At 37.7% G+C, this 19,491-nt stretch overlaps 1 protein-coding gene and 1 long non-coding RNA gene across 14 annotated transcripts in view; one reads left to right on the top strand and one right to left on the bottom strand.

The window, feature by feature from the left end:
• Positions 1–19,491, bottom strand: part of LOC309647128 — a 467,593-nt gene that overhangs the window by 225,435 nt on the left and 222,667 nt on the right. The window lies entirely within an intron of this gene.
• The window catches only part of CYRIB (CYFIP related Rac1 interactor B), a 151,674-nt gene that overhangs the window by 78,281 nt on the left and 53,902 nt on the right, over positions 1–19,491 (top strand). For 3 of the 13 annotated variants that reach the window (XM_082434083.1, XM_082434085.1, XM_082434091.1), the window contains one exon: positions 16,316–16,342. The exons of 9 other annotated variants lie outside the window; for them this stretch is intronic. In XM_082434083.1, coding sequence (XP_082290209.1) covers positions 16,316–16,342 — 27 coding nt within the window. Of the gene's footprint in view, positions 1–16,315; positions 16,348–19,491 lie in introns of those variants that run through there. One more of the 13 variants, XM_082434090.1, reaches the window with a different exon arrangement.

The raw sequence follows: 19,491 nt of genomic DNA, 5'->3' as shown, positions 1-19,491 counted from the left end.
TCCCACATGCCGCGGAGCAACTAAGGCCGTGCGCCACAACTACTGAGCCTGTGCTCTAGAGCCCGTGAGCCACAACTACTGAGCCCACGTGCCACAACTAATGAAGCCCGCGCGCCTAGAGCCCGTGCTCCGCAACAAGAGAAGCCACTGCAATGAGAAGCCCGCGCACCGCAACGAAGAGTAGTCCCCGCTCTCCGCAACGAGAGAAAGCCCGCGTGCAGCAACGAAGACCCAACGCAGCCAAAAATAAACGAAATTTTAAAAAGAGAATAATTAAAAAAAACCCAGACGTTTAAAGTTCCGATAAATCTCCTCTTGAGTATTAGATAAACTCTTTGGCAGTTGTGACAATGAGCGTGGAGCCAATAAATATATACGTATGGGTAGTAATAGTTTTACTTGCAGTCAGGTGGGGACTGATCCCTGCTGCAGGCTTGGTTTTTACCGTGTTATAAAGGAAGAGCATATTTGCTCTTTTGTACTTTGTGAATTCAGCCTCGTCGCCTTGATGAAGCTGGACCCTGAGATACTTTGGGTAGCCATTGTGGAGCTGTGACCAGACTCCTATGAGTGTAGGTCAAATTACATGATCAGAAACTCCTCTGACATTCACATTTTTCTTGCAGTATGATTTTATATGATGAATACATGGTTTAAAACCACATTTAGAGGGGTAGCAGATATAGGAGACCATACAGATTATACTTAATTTAAAAAGATTGAAGTTTAATTTCTGGCAGTGGGGAGCCATTAAAGGTTTTGACTTTGGGGAGTGACAGAGACAGGTTTCAGAAAGCCACTTGCACATTGGTTCAATGGAAATTTGGTGTTTGAAAATGGCATGCTTAGATTGTGTGGAAAACTGGATTGCTCAATGAAATTATGTAAATGAGGTGTTTTCGTTCACGATTTTAAAAAGTTAAAACTTGAAATAGGAAATTTTTCAGATGACAAATGGGCTCTACAGAATGGAAAGCAGTTAGCAGTGGCTAACTGGTGGGATTATGGATTTTTCTTCCCACTTGTGGTGGAAGTTTTAGAAAAAGTGTTAAGTACATTATGTAATAAGATGTTAAAAAGGAACTCTTATTCAGAGTTTAGCCCTCAGTCAGTAGATGCATAATTCTGAGATGAGTTGTAAGAACTCCATTCAGGTCTTGCAAAAGAAAGAGCCAGAAAATGGATCTTGTGACTTCTAACACCTACCCCATCTGTTGGTATAAAAAGATTCAGGAAGTTGGAAATTAGAAGAGTTTTTGAACCGAGTTGTTGGTGTGCTAGGAGTTTCTTCTAATACCCCTCCCAGTCTGGTGCCCCGCCCCCAAGTACAGGCAGTGACTTGGACAGCTTACTCTGCGGTTGGTTCAGTTTTGGGGGACACAGTGGGTTGATGTCTGTCTCACCCATGCCTGGGCGAAGGAGATGCTGTCTGCTCTGGCAGCTCAGGAAAACGAAGACCCTGTGTGGGTTAGTGTTCTTTGGGGCAAGGGGTACGTGTTTCCTGTGGACCTGCTGAGGGCCACTAGTGAGAGAAAGCCCATAGGAGCAGGGTGATATGGGGGGGAGTGGGGAGGAATAAACAGCTGGATTCCCAGAGGAGATGCATTGTTCTCCATCAAGGGAATTTCAGTGAGAGATCTCAAAGGGCTGGAGTGGGTGAGAGCTTCCCAGGGCCCTGAAAGCAGTTCCTGACAGATCGGCTTTATGCATTTTTGAGCTAAGAGGGTGCCCATGTCCTGCAGCGACGCTTAATTGCCCACCCAGCGTTACTAAGGTAGAACCGAGAGGGGTAAAGCACAGTCCTCTAATACTGCCTAAGCTGCTAGCCTGCCTTAGGCAGAGCTGGCATAGGGGAGAAGCTGTAACCTTGAATGAAAAATTTTGACGATTATACTAAACTGGACCTATCAATTTGTAAACTCAGATAGTTTTTATAATTTGAAAATGACCAGAGTCATAGGCTTGCCGAAATAAAATTTCAGGGACATTAACTATCGCCAAAGAATAACTTTAAAGGACAGCAGTGAACAAAAAGTTGCTTTATGGTTACATCCCACAGGTTCTGCTTGTTCGGGGTAATGGTACTATTGTTTTTCTAATGAGAGAAATATCAATGAAAACAAATTTTTACGAGAAGAATGTGCCCATTGAGGCATTTTGTTGTGGATAAAATGACATCAGCTTTGGGACCAGGCAGATCTGTGCTTGAGTCACCCCTTGTTAGCACTGACATGAGGTAAGTAAACCAATTTTTGAGGTTAATTTTCCTCATTTACTTTTTATAAAAAGGGTAACATCACCTGCTTTCTAGTGTTTTACAGAGAGGTTATGGTCTACAGCAAAATGTGTGGTACACAGTAGGTATTCACAAGTACTAATAGCCCTCTTTCCTCTTTAAAGCAGATGTTTCCTATAGTTTTAAATGTTCTTACTCCCCTTAACATGTGTTTTACTTCCTCTAAATGTATTTCTTTAAAACACAAAATGGATTAGGGGATTTATAGGACTATAGGGTACTACTATCAAGGATGTAAGAAGTGTTAGCTTTTAGTAGAGCTAAAAATTCACTTTTGACTTGAATTGTGAAAGGTTTTCAGAAACAATGAAAAGTAGTTTTACTTATGTGTTGGTTTTTAGTGAGGAAGCATGTGAAATAGGGGTCTAAAGAAAAGGTAGACCCAGGTGGAGAATCTTTTCATTACTGTTCTTGGAGCAATTTATAAAGCAAAAAGAAAGCATCCTACCCCAGAGAGAAGAACACTTTGTAAAAACCAGTATCATTCTAGTGTTCTTATTTTCTCAAAACATGCTTCAGTGTTTAATTTTTCTGGAAAGTTTTTTTAGTTTTTTATTTGATTGATATAGTTTAAAATGATCTTGGCATTTCGTCATCTCTTCTGGATTTTCTCTTATACTTTTTTTAATGTTCAAATTTTATACTTTGGAACTTAAAGTGTTAGTTTTAGTGATACAGTCCCCTCTTAAATGTCTCAAAAAGCTGATTTATGTCATCTTTAATTTCACAGTATTTTCATACTCTGCACCTGAGTTACATTTGTAACCTAGTTAAGTTTTGCTTATTTGTAGGAATGGCTTTAAATCAGGAAGGAAATTATAATTAGCTTTGTATTTGAGCCCAGAATATTCTTTATAATTAATTCAAACATCTTTGGTTGCAACTTGCAGAAATTGACAGGGTAATTTGGATAGAAAAGGAATTTATTGGGAGGCTGGCAAGTAGCTCACAAAATTGGTGCAGAGACTGGGAATTCAGGCTCCAGAAACTGAGCAGTAACCAAAGGAGGGCAAGCATCAGGAAAACACAGTCCGGGTTATAGTCTGGTTAGGACACTGGCACTGGTCTTTCGTTGCTGCCACTGTGAATGATTTCTCAAGAATCCCTGGTCTTTGGATCATTTTCTCAAAATAAGAAGTCATAGGGGTGGAGGTGCAGTATTTGTGGGCTGACCTTCTATGACCTCCACTCTTGTACTCCATCCACCCTCCGTGTATATGTTTCATTTGGAGGCCCTTGCCCTGGCGCATTTAACATGGCCGAAATGGAACGCCTGCTTTTTTTTATGGTAACCTCATACCTGCTCCTTCCAATCCAGGCAGGTTGTCTTAGAAATTGTTCCATAATTTGGATTTGTCTGTTTTATGTCTCCTTGTAAATAGATTCAGGCTAAACATATTTGACAAGTATTTTACATAGGATATTATTGAGGATGTCCCATTGTATCACATCAGGAGGCATGCAATGTCTGTCACATTTCTTGATGATACTAAATTTGATCCCTCATTTGAGGCAGTGCCTGCCAGATCTTTCCCTTGTAAAGGCACATTTAAAATTTTAGATTTATTTTTAAATTACGTGATTTGTTTTAAAATCATATCTTGTTTATTTTTTTATTCTGAAATATATAGGTAAAAATTACTGATGATATGAAAGTATTCATAACAGCAGTTGAAGTTTTGCAGTGATACATTCCTGTGGTTTGTGGATGTTCATCTGTTAAATCATGTAAACTAAGGTGTTTAAGTCTGTAAAATAAAGATAGCACAATATTAGTTTTTTCTCTACATAGGTTGGAGAAGTTTTAATTTATTGATTTGCCTTCTATTCTTGTGTTTACACTAATGTTTAGGAATAACACTCATACACTATTTTGAGCATGTAGCACAAAATGGTATGTGTACATGTTGACAGTAATTTCAGGACATGACAGTCCCTTCTTAGTACATAAGAGGCAGCATTAGGTAATATACATATGTATGCCAAAATCTGGAAATACTGATTATTTTCCACTTGCATATCTCTGCAAAACCTCTTAAAGTTAGGAAAAGCAAAATTCCATTAAAGAATTACCAGCTCTTTTGAGAAATTAAATTAACCTATATGATGTGATGCTTTTGTAGTTGTTTTTGTTGATGTTTTGTATCTGTTGAACCCATTAGATATCATGTGGCTACTTTCATTCTTAAGAAAAAAGCCTATAGGATATGTAAGGTTGTTTGTTTTTAAGGAGGAGAAGATAGACACAGAAAAAATCGATTTTATCCCAGGATGTGTAGCTTTTTTGGACAGTGTTTTAAAGATAAAGCTTTAACACAGACCCGCACGCGCGCGCACACACACACACACACACACACACACACACTTTGGTCATTAAAGAATAATTTTTAGAATAGTACATGTTTTTTTCCTATTCTTTGTTTATTCCAGTTTTATTGAGGAGTGATTGACATACATCACTGCATAAGTTTAAGGCATACAGCATGATGGTTTGATTTCCATATATTGTGAAATGATTACCACAATGAGTACATGTCCTCTCTTGAACGTGTTTCCCCCTTAGTTGGTGTATAAGTTCAGGCTTGAGTAGTCAATATCTGGAATTATCTAAACTCTCCAATAAGTAGAAGTAAAAGAAAGAAACAGATTAAGATTTAAACATGCATAGCAAATGGGATAGTAATTGTTGAAAAAATTGGCGTGGTTTTTGTTGTTTAGTGGGACTGAAAAATCTTACCTGTTGTTCTGTGGAATTCTTTTTTTTTTTTTTAAGATTTTTTTTGACGTGGACCATTTTTAAAGTCTCTATTGAATTTGTTACAGTAATGCTTCTGTTTTATGTTTTGGTTTTTTGGCCCCGAGGCATGTGGGGTCTCAGTTTCCCTATCGAACCCACACCCCCTGCACTGGCAGGTGAAGTCTAAACCACTGGGCTGCCAGGGAAGTCCCATGTTCTCTGGAATTCTAGATGTTGCCTCGGTCTCAATTTAACAAAGCTTTTTCTTAAGGACTTCAGCGTTAACCTATTATGTGCCCCTTGTTAGCAACCAGATGGATAGCATTTAAAATAACCCTTTTAGGAGGAGAGAATATCCTTTTATTCCAGGTTAATGGATATGCTCATATAAATACTTAAAAAAATGTTTTACTTAATTTAAAGCATATGAAAAATGTTTTTGGAAGTTGTTAGTGGTGGTGGTGTTTTTTAAACATACAAGGCAAATTCAAGGGCCATCACTTCTCTAGCTTTCTCTGACACTGTCCTCTAGGCATAATTCAATTACTCCTTCATTTGTTTTCCCAAAGCATTTTATCCACAGAACTCTGGTGTAGCATTGTATTACACTGTATTGCAATAATTTGTTTACGTGTCTTCTCATAGACTGTGAGCTTCTGGAGGGCAGGTCTTATATTACTCAGCATTTTATACTCTGCCTTGCATGTGACATCTGGTGTTGGAAGTCCTCTACTAATCTTTGTTGAATTGCCATTAGGAAACAGTTTAGCACATTAAAAAAAAAAAATTATGTGACAAAGCATTTTTTAATAGTTTTGAAAAATCTACTATTTGATGACTACTCAGATAATTGTGCAGTAATACTACGAATCAGACATACAGTATCTCTTCAAAGTGGTTATCTATGCTTGTTGCAATTGAATTATTTTGTTAGCCTGGAAAAACCATTATCTATAAAACCATGGTGCACACCTTAGAGTATTTTATTTAAAGTCTATTTATTAATTTAAATTTAAATAGGGGAAATAACACATTTTTCTAAATTTTATCAGTTAACCCATTGCTTTTAAAAAATATTTATTTATTTATTCATTTGGCTGCATCGGGTCTTAGTTGTGGCACTCGGGGTCTTCGTCGTGGCGTGCGGGCTCTAGAGGGCACGGGCTTAGTTGCCCCGCGGTATTGGGATCTTAGTTCACCGACCAGGAATCAAACTCAAGTCCCCTGCTTTGGAAGGCGGATTCTTAACCCCTGGACCACCAGGGAAGTCCCCTAACCCATTACTTTTTTACTGATCTCTCCTCATCTCTCATTTTCCCAAACAAATCCTTTTAGCAGAATGGCCTGTCTTATGGGGCCATAACTCTAAACATGTCACATTTATTCTGGTATCTTTAAATCATTTTTCATATTGTTTGCTTAATTCACTCATCCGCTCATCCAGGATACACACATTGGAGACTACAACGTGTCAGGCATTGTGCTTAGTGCAGGGGATACAATGACAATGAACAGGTTTTCAGTCCTGGGAAAGAGCCAAACATTTTGTTGAATGAACTGATGTGTTGTGGGGTCCATGAAAAGATTTTTTTTTAAAAAAATTTATTTATTTATTTATTTGTTTGTTTGTTTATTTTTGGCTGCGTTGGGTCCTTGTTGCTACATGTGGGCTTTCTCTAGTTGTGGCGAGTGGGGGCTACTCTGTATTGCGGTGCGTGGGCTGCTCATTGCGGTGGCTTCTCTTGTTGTGGAGCATGGGCTCTAGGTGCGTGGGCTTCAGTAGTTGTGGCTCACGGGCTCTAGAGCACAGGCTCAGTAGTTGTGGCGCACGGGCTTAGTTGTTCCGCGGCATGTGGGATCTTCCCGCACCAGGGCTTGAACCTGTGTCCCCTGCATTGGCAGGCGCATTCTTAACCACTGCGCCACCAGGGAAGCCCCATGAAAAGATTCTTAAGTATCTTGGAATATACCTTCTCACACTAAATTTTCTCTAAATTTCTATTATAATTGTAGTCTGTAACAGTGATCTAGTATGGACAGAATTGTTAAGGACTTGTTACTTTTTACATATGCAAGTATCATTTGCACAGGAAGTCATTAACCTCTTTCAGGATAAAGATTTGCTTATTTCTTTGTATCTCAAGCACAGCTGGAGATAAGATAAAGATTTTAGTACTGCTTGTTGAATCACAAACAGAAACTCTGTCACCCTCTGGTGCTGCTTAAACTCTTTGGGCCTTGAAAACTACAAGAATGGTAGTAACGGCACCTATGCAGAGGGAATGCTGTTGGCCTAATGTGACAGGTTAAGACCTGGAAAAAGAGCCAGACAATGGAGTAAGTGCCCCTCGTACCTTATTTCTGAGTCTCTCAATCTTATGAATAGGTATTATCTTCCTTTCTACAGATGAAGAAATTGAAGCTTTGGGAGACTTGAGATTTCTTGCTTTAAGTTTAAAAGCTAATGTTTTCTTTCTGTCAAATTGTATTACATATGGATCCATATCTTTGTCAGGAAGATGATTAAATATTTGTTTTGGTCATAGAACTCTCTGGAATTAGGAGAGCAGTGTGTGACCCAGGCACAGAGCTTCTCTCTGAAGCTCACAGGCCCAGTATGGATCAGGTCTGTAATGCCGGCTTGGTTGGTGTCATGCTGCAGTAGCTCAGACTAAATGGTGCACTGGCTTATGTTATTTGTAAGCAACACAAGTTACCTTTCAAAACAACCAGATTTTGCAAGTTACTTCTCTTAATTTTTAATGCTATATTAAGGATTAAGAAATTTTAAGAGTGGCATGCGTACCTTTGACTTTATCAATGGTTCCTAGTTTTATTTTGCATAGATTGGTTTTTTTCATTCTAGTGTATGGAATAAGGCTTTTTGAAAAAGACTGCATAGATGACTCAAAATATGACCATCTGTATTTTGAAATTTGTGATACTGCAGTTCAGACCCAGAAGTTTGAGAACATGTTGCACTTAAATATATACTTTTGTAGAGCATTATCTCAATATTTGGCACTTTTGGTATATTGCTGCCAAACACTTATGTTGTGTATTTCCAGCAGTAGGAAAAATGGCTAGAGCAAATTAAGAAGTGGACTTAGCCTTGGGACTTTGGATTTTCCAACCATGGACTTGTGTGTTTCTGTTACTGTGAAGTGTAATTTTCAGAGGTACTCTGTGGGCTGCCACAGTTGTAGAAAGGGACATGAATGGATGGACTTCGTATTCTTTGCTTCCAAAAGAGACCATTTTCCTTTTGTTAATGTAGGTTAGACCTATTAATATTTATGTATTTTTACATAGGTTAGATCTATAATATTTACTGTAATTACAAGTGAGAAATCACATGCTTCCCTCCCCCACCCCCCGTTGTATAGCTTACAATATGGAGTATCATTTTTATGCCTTGGCCAAATTGTCATACTTCTTTCTAAGTCTGGATCGGCTTCCAACATTTCATCCATTGCCTTCTCAATGTCATGAAACATATCCATGGTTCCTTTAATAAGAATTTTTTTGCCGGTGTCACTTCCTCTGAGACATCTTCATCCTTTTCATCATAACCACTTTTCTCACTTATATGGATAAGTTTGCCTCCACAGAGTTCTTCCTCTGACTGCATGTTAGTCTCCCCAATGGCAGCAGTGTCAACATTCTTGCAGTCAGGTGTTTCTTCTGTAACTCCATTTATGTTCCATTAGAATTTGACTTCCAATGTTAACACTTTTGTTCCTTTACTGTAGCTTTATCTTTGTTGGCAAGTTCTCTTGTTTGGTTATCCTTTTTTTGTAAAACGTCACATGGGTTTGTCGCTGGGAGACAAGGAGGAAACACAACTATATGCTTTGCAGTCTGTGTATGACCTGGATAGCAGATGTTCAGTGACCAGTCGTTGACCGGCTTTGAGAGAAGTGTTGTGATTGGTCACTAATAATGATGTAAAAGATTGGAGAAAATTATAAAACTAGAAATATAAAGCATTCTGTATTTTCAGTATCTTCATTTCTCATTACATTTTAAAGAGACAGCCTGATGTTTTAGAAAAAATATATTTATGGGTATGGTTTATACAATAAACCATATTTTAAAGTGCTAAGCATATATTCCTTTACTCCTCACAATAATCCAATGAAGTAGGTATTACTGTTTGTTATCCCGTTTACAGATGAACAAAGGCAGAGAGTAATTTGTCTGGAGCTTATCCTGACAGTCTGGCTCCAGAGTTCATGCTTTATGTTACATTTTGTAAACCAGCACTAGTTCATAAACTGTTGCCAGTCTGCAAAGAATTGGGATTTGAATTTTGCAAGTCTTTTAAAAACTACTTTTTTTTTTTTTTTAGTATTCTAGAGTTTTTTTTCCTAGTATATTAGTATTCTCGGTTTTTTCTCTTTGGACCATGATGGATGGAAAATTTAAAAACAAAACAGCTGTCCTTCACCACAGAGAGCTTGAAAAATCTCAGTAGGCTATGCAGGAAATCCTATGCAGTACTCTAGAAGTGATCCATATTCAAAGAATGTGCCTTGGTCTTCATAAAAGGATTAGCTAATGAGTGTGCCATATATGTTACATCTATCTATCTGTCTCAATCAAGAATTTTGCTGAATTGAACAACTTCTGATTCTGATTATCCTGATGGAGAAAAGAGGGCTTTTACTGTAAACACCTTAGAAAGAGGCAAGGCTTCTCTCAAAAGCTTCTGCTGTTTTGAAAGCGGAGCAGATTCCTGAAAGTCAAGGTACTAAATTGTACCATCCACCTTTGTGCTTTGTGTGTAGATTATCAGTTTCTTTAACAGTGATAGGAGAAAACATGCTTGTTTGCTGTCACCATAAGCATGACATGCAGATTGAAAATTCACTGACTCATTTTACCTGAACCATTCTGTAATGTGCTTCAACACTTCATATATGAAAGATATGTAAGTTATAAATCATTAATAAGCATAAAGTGAAAGTCCATGAACTCACCACTAATTAAGATCTAGGAACCTACTTTGTTGCTTCCCTATACAATTTCCCTGCTTCCCCCTAGAGGAAGATACTCTCCTGAATTTTGTGTTTATCACTTTTATAGATTAAAAAACCCCACAAATGTCTGCATCTCTAAATAATATGTATTTTAGTTTTGCTGTTTTTTGAGCTATATAAAAATTATTATGTAGTCTTCTTGAGACTTTTAATGAATTCATCATTGTTTCTGAAATCAACCTTATCCTTCTAGGTGGCTGTAGCTCCTTTGGGCTGCTCTATACATTTTCATTGTGTGAAAAAGCTACAATTTATTTATTCTCCTATCAGTGAAAGTTTATATTGTTTCCAGTGTTTTGTTATTTTTTTTTTCCCTCTGTAACAATGAATGCTGCTTTGAGCATACTTGTGCATTTCTCCTGGCATCTATATGCAACTTTCTCTAGGTATGTATACCTGAGAGTAGAGCTGTTAGATTGTAGGGTATGCAGTGTTCACTTTAACAAGATAATGCCAAATGTTTCCTAAAGTGATTGTAGCAATTTATAATCCCACATATTGGGTATCTAAGAGTACCTGTTGATACTCATTTCTGCCAGCACTTAATATTGTTAGAGTTCTTAATTTTTACTAATCTAATGGGTGTAAAATGGTATTTCATATGGTTTTAGCTGATAAATGTCAAGGCTGAGGATTTGCCTTTTGTGCTTCTTTTTATTGAAATGCCTCTTCATGACTGTGGGCCTTTTTTCCATTGATTTCTTTGTCTTGTTATGAGTTCAGCAGTTCTTTGTATACGAGATACTAATCCTTTCTCTGTTATATACATTGTCAGTATCTTTCTGTAGTTTAGTTGTTTATATATTCAGTTTCTTTAAAGTGTCTTGATAAACAGGTTTTTGATACTAATATAATCAATTTTATCAGTCTTTTTGTTTATGGTTAATGCTTTTTATATTTCATTTAAATTAAACACCCCTTCCCTACCTTGGGATTGTAAAGAACCATTCCTGTATTTTCTTGTAAAAGTTTGAGTTTTGCCTTTCAAGTTAAAGTCTTTAATCCCGTGAGAATTGGTTTATGTATGGTATAAGATAGGGATTTTATTTTATTTTTTATATGAATAATCAATTACCCCAGCTCCATTTACGCAACAGTCTCTTTTCCCCAGTGATCTGCAGTGCAGTCCCTTAACATTTACTTCCTCTTCATAAAAGTCTGTATTTGTTCCTGTACTATGCATTCTGCTTTTGGACTGTGCGCTGTCTTTCATTTGCCAGTTTGTCTTTATGTTAATACCATTCTGTCTTAATTACTGTTGTTTTGTTTTATTTTATTTATTTATTTTAATTAATTAATTATTTTTGGCTGTGTTGGGTCTTTGTTGCTCCGTGTAGGCTTCCTCTAGTTGCGGCGAGCGGGGGCTACTTTTCATTGTGGTGCGTGGGCTTCTCATTGCGGTGGCTTCTCTTGTTGCGGAGCATGGGCTCTAGGCGCGCGGGCTTCAGTAGTTGTGGCAGGTGGGCTCAGTAGTTGTGCCTTGCGGGCTCTAGAGCGCAGGCTCAGTAGTTGTGGTGTACGGGCTTAGTTGCTCCGCGACATGTGGGATCTTCCCGGACCAGGGCTCAAACCTGTGTCCCCTGCATTGGCAGGCAGATTCTTAACCACTGCGCCACCAGGGAAGCCCCTGTTTTATTTTACATCTTGATATCTGATTGGGCAAGTTGTCTTGTTTGATTCCTTGAGCGTTTTGGCTGTTCTTTGGGTTTTTGCTTTTTCACGTAAAGTTTAGAATCAGCTTATAAAATTTTATAAAAGAATACTTTGGGGATTTTGGTTGGAAATGCATTTAATATTTACATGAATTTTAGAGAAAATTGACATTTCTTACAGTATTGTCTTCTTATGAACATTATGTCTTTACATTTATTTATGGCTTTTTATAAAGTTTTATGTTTTTTTCCATGTATATGTTGCAGAACTTTTGTTAGATTTATTCCTAGTTACTGTGTTTCTTTTTGCTATTGTAAATTGTGTCTGTGGGGAAAATTCTCTTTTGAGCTTTTTACTGGAAAATAGAAACGCAATTGAGATTTTCATGTTGATAATAATATTCAGTTACCTTGCCAAACTCAATCAATGAATTGATTTTTCCTTAAGATTTTTTTGACCCTTAATCTCTTTCTCTTGACTTTTTTTTTTTTTAAATTAATTATTTATTTATTTATTTATTTTTGGCTGTGTTGGGTCTTCGTTTTTCTGTGCGAGGGCTTTCTCCAGTTGCGGCGAGCGGGAGCCACTCTTCATCGCGGTGCGCGGGCCTCTCACTATCGCAGCCTCTCTTGTTGCGGAGCACAGGCTCCAGACGCGCAGGCTCAGTAGTTGTGGCTTACGGGCCTGGTTGCTCCGCGGCATGTAGGATCTTCCCAGACCAGGGCTCGAACCCGTGTCCCCTGCATCAGCAGGCAGACTCTCAACCACTGCGCCACCGGGGAAACCCTCTCTTGACTTTTAAAGTTGACTTGAACCTGCAGTAAAGTGTTGAATAGAAGTAGTAATAGCAGACATGTTTGTCTCACTTCGATTTTAAAGGGAATGTTTCTAACAATTCTTCATTAAGAATAATTTAATTTGTTTTAGGCTTTTGGTAGGCTTTTATCCTTTCTATTCTTATTTTGCTAAGTTTTTTTTTTTAATTACAAGTAAGTATAGCTCTCATCAAAAGCTCTTTCTGCATCTTTACCTGATCATATGTGAGTTTTTTCCTTTAATCTGTTAATGTGGTAAAAATCAGTTCTAGGTTTTCTGACCCGACTTTGCATTTCTGAGATGAACCAAATTTAGTCATAGTTTGTTTTTTTAAACTTTTTAATTCAGAGTAGGCCTAGGAGTGGAGAGAGTGGCAGTGGTGGGAGGGGTGGAAGTGATGAAACAGGGCAAGAAGCTGGAAAAGATCGTCATTTCAGTGCTAATACAGTGACTTATGATGATTTTGGAGCATTATGTTCTTAGGAGGAAGTATAATTAAACAAGTAGGTATTTATTTGATCTTTTCTAAAATTGACCCTAGGGAAAATGATATTTTCCTTACATATAGAATTGTAAATTTTTCCTGTTACTACCTCTCTTCTTGTTTACCATTCCTTTAAAATTAAATCCTATGTGTAAATTTTATAAGAGATTTTGAATATATGGAGTAGATTACATGAACAACACTGAAAACTCTTATCTTTTCTTTGAAACAAGCATTTATTTTACAGAATTTGAGTTTATGGAACTGCAAAATAGGGTATGTATTTGTTTTACAGAATATATCTTAAGCCTGTGGAATCTTTAGGTTGGGATGGTTGCAGCACCTGTTGTCCACAAATGCATCTTACAGTTTGTTTATTGCCCTATGTTCCAAAACATACCTGAGTTTAGGTATTAGAGAAATCCCATTGTAGAAAGTTCAGTAATCAGGGCAAGGAGATGACGGTAGCCAGGAGATCCGAAGTAAGAAGGTTCTGCATAATGTTCCCAAAGCCTGGTGATCATTTTTATGAAGCCCCTGCCTCAGGGTTTCCAGTTATGCTGCTGTGGGTTGTTTTTTAAGGAATCATTGTAACTTTACAGAGGAAGTTAGTAGGGAAGTAGTATTTATTTTACAGAAGGTCACATTTACAGAAAGGAATATTGTAACTGTAACTGCTTTAACATTTTCCTGAAAATAGTTCTCTCACTTATTCCCTGCCTTCCTCCCCCTCTTTCCCTTTCCTTCTTCTTTGCCTTCCCCCCTCCCTCTCTCGTGACTCTGGGTAAGCTGCTTCACCCTCTAAAGCCTCATCAAGGAAAAGAGGGTAATAATTTTAATCTCATTAGATTGTTAGTCTTCAATGAAACAAATCATGCCAAGTGCTTAGCATAGTGTCTCAAACACCGTAAGTACTTATGAAATGGCAGCCTGGTAGACAGAAAGGTAATATTTAAAGACCGTATCTAACTTTATCATATACATTTATATTGAGTGTCTGATCTAGGAAGTTCAAACTTGACAGTGATCCTCTTAAAAATAAGTAAGGCCTTGATAGAAAAATGAGAAAGGGTTAGTTTTACAAATGCGGAGGAAAAACTACTATATTAGTAGTTCAATAAAAGCAGTGTGAAAGAAGGCACCATATTGTATGTGTATGTGTACAAGCACACATACAGGCACACTTTTTAAACAGTGAAGCTCCTGTCCAGGATGCACGGTTCTGATGACAGTATAGATTGGAACATACCTTTGTAAAGCAATTTGGCATTAGGTATCAAGACCTCTACGTCTCTTAATTTAAACTTATTTCAACAGATTTGTGTTGGTCATGGCCAGGATAATTATTCACATTGTTCTCTGCACAAAGGGGCCACATCTGTATATCAGGCACAACACAGAAATGTCACTTCTGAGGTCATGGGTGGGTTTAGGGATCACGGCCTTCTGGGCACACTTTGGAGCAGCGGTTGCCTGGTATGTAAACCCACAGCAGCACCTGTGGCGTTTCTGGACTCAGGAGTGCTCACACTCCACGGCCACACTGGTGTGTACAACAGTGTCTTGTCTGGATTCAATTCCAGGCATCCCCTGAGATTATTTTTTCACTTACCTGCCCTTTTAGGGGATGATTCTCAAACTCCCACCTCCCTACCCCTACCACCCCCTCTGACAGGAACTAATGTCGTAGTCTCTTCTGAGAAATTTGGGGCAGGCGTGTCTGGCACTGGCTTAGGCATATTTGAGCCTTGATGTCCAGGGGTTATTTTTGTGAGTACGTAAGAGCTTGACTCATGGGCAGGGATACATGTATGCACAGCCAGATCTGTTGCTTGCTGCGTTTCTTGAACCCCAGCCCTGGCACAGCTACCTTGTTTAGTTGTTCAAGTTGTACAATAAAATACCAGTTCATAATTTGAGAATGGGATAACTTTTGCTAATCTGCACAAAGTCTTTATGTGCTTTTGGAGGCCCTGGATATAGCATGTACAGTAGTAGGAAAGTGTTTGAAAAAAATGTGATATACGCATATGATAGGATGGGATGTAATGATTTGGGAAGAATTTTTAATGATGTGAAAATGGTGCTTATGATATGAATGATGAAAAACAGGACACATACAAAGAAAATGGTGTTCAGTTGTGTAGAGGTATGCATAGAAGAAGCATTAGAAGGGAATGAAATAACTTGTCACAAGTAGTTAGCTTTGGTTGTGGGATTACAGGTAGTGATATTTTTTCTTTCTATTTTCCCTATGTATTTTGTTTAGTGAGCATGTGTTGCTCTTATAGTAAAAGGGAAAATGAAAATTATAAGAAATTTTTAGAACCTACAAAAATAAAGTCCTGTTCTGAAGACCTGCAGCTGTCTATTCAACTGTTACTTGTAAATTTACTTCTTCCTGGAGATAATACAACTTCTTTAGACTCATGAGAAACGTCTATAATTTATACCTTTGGGAGCATGAGTTTACAATAGAGTTTAAGAATTTACTGATAGTGCCAATTTAAGATGTGAAAATATACTTGATATTTAAGTTATGTAGTATCAAAGGATTATATAGTTAAATAAGGTATTAATTATTACATAATATCAAGGTTGATGATATATATTATATATACCTTGATAATTTATCAATATAGAAAATGTAGTTCTTGGTATAGCACGGAGTGGGGCTCTTAATGTAACCGTCACACTTTCTTCTAATGAAACCAGTTTTGTGGTAGTAATTATGGTGTAGGATGACATAGAAGCCTGAGATTTGTATTCATGTATTTGAGTTCTGCTGTGTCTTAGACATGGATACTTTTAAGTATAGTGTACTTGAGATAGAATGTCAAAATAGATATGTATATATTATTGTAATTTTAATATTAAATGAGAAAAATAGTGATTATGTTCAACAAAACTGGCATTTCCATTAATCTTCACACAATCTGTAAGATTATTTTTGCTGTTTTACAGATAAATGAAACTGATGCTCAGATAACATTTTACAAATAACTTAATAATTTTAAATAAGTGGAAACTCAGCCCAGGTTTATCTCATTCCAGAATCAGTGTTATAAACCACTTTGCTTATATTTCCTTTTTATTATTAGGGAATATACATTTTTTTCATATATGTGTTTACTGTTTTGCTTTCTCATACAAATTACCATGATAATCTTTTCCTCTCTTGATGTGATTTTGTGTATATTTACATGAACTATTAAAACATTTTAGATTTCCTTTATTTTAAATTTGTATATGATTGATTCTCTCTTTCCATTTTAAATTTCTTATAGTGCTTCAAGTTATTCGTCTAAAGATAAGTAAGGTATTATTTTCTATTTTTTGAGATTTAGCTTTAAGAACTTAAACTCTTCTCTATCTAGGTTGTGTAGGCTGAGAAGGTTGTATCTTAGTTTTCCATGGAATTATTTCAGCACAATTTATTAAATAAAGTTTTCTTTCTTCATTGCCCTGTGATGACTACTTTATACATTCCTCACATGGAATGTTCTCTTTGTGCTTTTCACCTTCTTGTCCAGATGCTATTCATTCTCCAAAATCTGCTTCAGCTACCAGAGCTCCATAGCTTCATAAAATCTTTTCTAATACCTGCTTTCCTAGCTGGAATTTTGTAATTGCCACAGCACTGTATGTAGCTGTTTCTCATGCTACTCATCTTTACCTTGAACATTTTAATTGCTATGGTAAGACTAGACATTTTTAGAGAGCACAGTCAATCTGTTTCATCATAGTATCTCGTAGGGTATCTATTTTGGTGCTGTATACATAAATAGACTTTCTGATAAATATTTGGTGGTGTTTTTTTTTTTTACATTTATATACAATTGGGCCTATTCTGATTTCTGCTCTCTTCCCTCTCTATTATCTATACCAGTTCCACAAAGTTTTAATTATTAATGAGTAGGATGAGTCCATCTCACCTGTTCTTCTGTCTTTCAAAAAAAATTCGTAGATTTGCATGTTTCTTTTTTCTCAAATAGATATAGAATAACCTTTTCAAGTTCTCAAATTTAAAACTTAATCAGATATTTGTTAGAATTATGTAATAATGCACTTTTGTAGTATTGTCTGATCTGCAAACATGGTCAATAGGCCCTGTATTTCAAGTGCTCTTTTCTGTTTCTAAGATGGCTTTTTAAATTGCTTTGTGTATGTTAAGGGGAGCTTAAACAAATTGAATTCAATTAGATTTTATCATGTACCCAAATGAAGGAGGAATGCAATCTAGGTTGAGAAGGTTGTGTCTCATTTTTTCATGGGATTATTTCAACACCATTTATTTAATGCAGTTAGATTTATTTACCATCATTCAAAATATTGGAAAGCTGTAAATGTGCTTTGTGACAGTGCTGTGAAGTCATAACTCTTATGTTTTGCTGGAGGCAGAGAAATTTTAACACTTGAGGAACCTCTAGGTTTATAGATTTTAGATGCTTGGATTATCTAATTTACATATTATCTAATATTCATTACTTAGGACCTGACATTTGATTTCTAAGGGTGAAAACAGTTACAAGTGTTTTATTATTTCTTGATTTATTAAAAATTAGACAGAATCAGTGGAACTTTTTCCCCGTGGTTTTATGTAAGTGGCACTGGTTTTTCTCCTGTGGTTTATGCAAGTGGCCAGCCAAGCCACTTGTTTTATTTCTGGGTGGCTGCATTGGGTCTTAGGGAAGGAAGTTTTCCTTTGGCAGAAAAAGCAAAAATGTGTTTATTCATTCCGTTTGTAGTAGCATTGATCCAAGAGGAGCTTTTGAGGAAAACCAGAGCGGTTAGGCTTTGAACATAAATAGCTCCCATTCATCTCCTAACTGCTAGAGGAAAGTAAAAGATTAAGGATTAATACTGTATCAATTATAGACAATACAGAGTTCTAGAGCAGAAGTTGTAAACTGATGGTTCGTCAACCAAATATAGCCCTCAGACTGTTCCTTTTGCCTACTGAGTGTTTCCAAAACTTATTTAATTACTTTATAACATCTAAAAATTGTTTTATATGAGTACTTTGCACTGGATCGATCACCTGTATTTTCAGCCTGGCATGTTAATAGCTGTGGCACTCTGTAGATATTAAGCCCCACTTAGCACTTCTAACATGGTCTCAGCATCTAACTTTGCAACGCCTGTTCCAGAGGCGCTTGAATACAGAAGTAATAGTAGATCTAATACTGCTAATGCCACTGAACCTTCAACATTGAGTAAACAGGAGATAGAATAGTAGCCATGAAGATTTTAGGTAGTGAGAGTTTGAGTTGAATATGGGATGTGTGAGAAAGGGTAGTTGCAGAGGAATTCAAGGTTTTTACCTGAGCAACTGTAAGGACAGAAGTGCCATCAACTGAGATGAGGGAGACTGCAGGTAGCTCAGGTTTGGGGAGTGAGATGAGGAGTTCAGTTTTGAACATGTTAAGTTTGAGGTCTCTGTTAAAACATCCTAGTGGAGATATTGAGTAGGCAGTGCTATGAGAGTGCGGAGATGGAGAGAAATGTCTGGACTGGATAAATAAATTTGAGCTACATAGATGATCCAGAAAGTCTGAGATGGGATGAGGTCACAAAGAGAGTGGAGAACCTGGGACTGAGCCCTGGGACATGTCAGCATTCAGGGATTTTAGAGAAGAGAAGTTCAGCAAAGGAGATGAAGAAGGAGCATCCAGTAAGGTGGGACAGAAAGGAAGGAGGTGTGGTATCCTGAAGGACAAGTGTCTAGACCTGGCTTCACCCCCAAAGCAGAGCCTGAGACAGGGACTTTTTAGGCAGGTGATTTATATGGGGAAATATTAACAAGAAACAGAAGTTGGAGAACTGGGGCAAGTGAAACAGAGAAGGAAAGTCAGTCTAAGGGTTTACTATTTTGTATTATTGACCTGGTCACTTCTGTGAGCAGCTGGGGCTTGATCCTTAGCCCTCAGAAGACATGACGAATATGCCTTTTGGTGGGAAGAAGAGGGTATTTATCTACCAGACCTCATCCCCCCATTGGTTAGGGGTTGCCCAGGGTGTTGGTATTAACACCTTCACGCTTCCAGGTTCATTATGACTCAGGATGGCCGAAGAGTTCCATTAAGTATCTCTTATTGCGAAGCCTTTGAGCGGGAAGTGAGCCCTACCAGTGCAGCAGGCAGCTAAGGGAGGTGCCTCAGCTGGAGTGCAGATGTGAGGCGGAGCGTGAGGGGTGTCGCATACAGCCCCCCTCGTGTACCCTCCACTGAGTGCTTGCCCTTCACTGCGAAGCTTTCAAGGTGGTGGCTGGCCACAGTCTCTACATCAGACTTACAGCAGGAGGGTTAGTGGAATAACGTTCATTATTGCAGTCCACTGCTTATTCTAGATTTTCCTCACCTTCGGCCAGCACTTCAACAGGCTGATCCATGCTCCTGGTAGAGTGACCCAGGTTTTCTTCCCCAAGGGATCAGTGCCTGTAGTGACTTGATCCTTGCTAGGC

Source organism: Balaenoptera physalus (assembly GCF_965194825.1).
Source record: "Balaenoptera physalus genome assembly, chromosome: 17".
Taxonomy (NCBI): Eukaryota; Metazoa; Chordata; class Mammalia; order Artiodactyla; family Balaenopteridae; genus Balaenoptera; species Balaenoptera physalus.
Note: the sequence above shows the minus strand (reverse complement) of the source record. Positions and strands in the feature narration are given on the sequence as shown.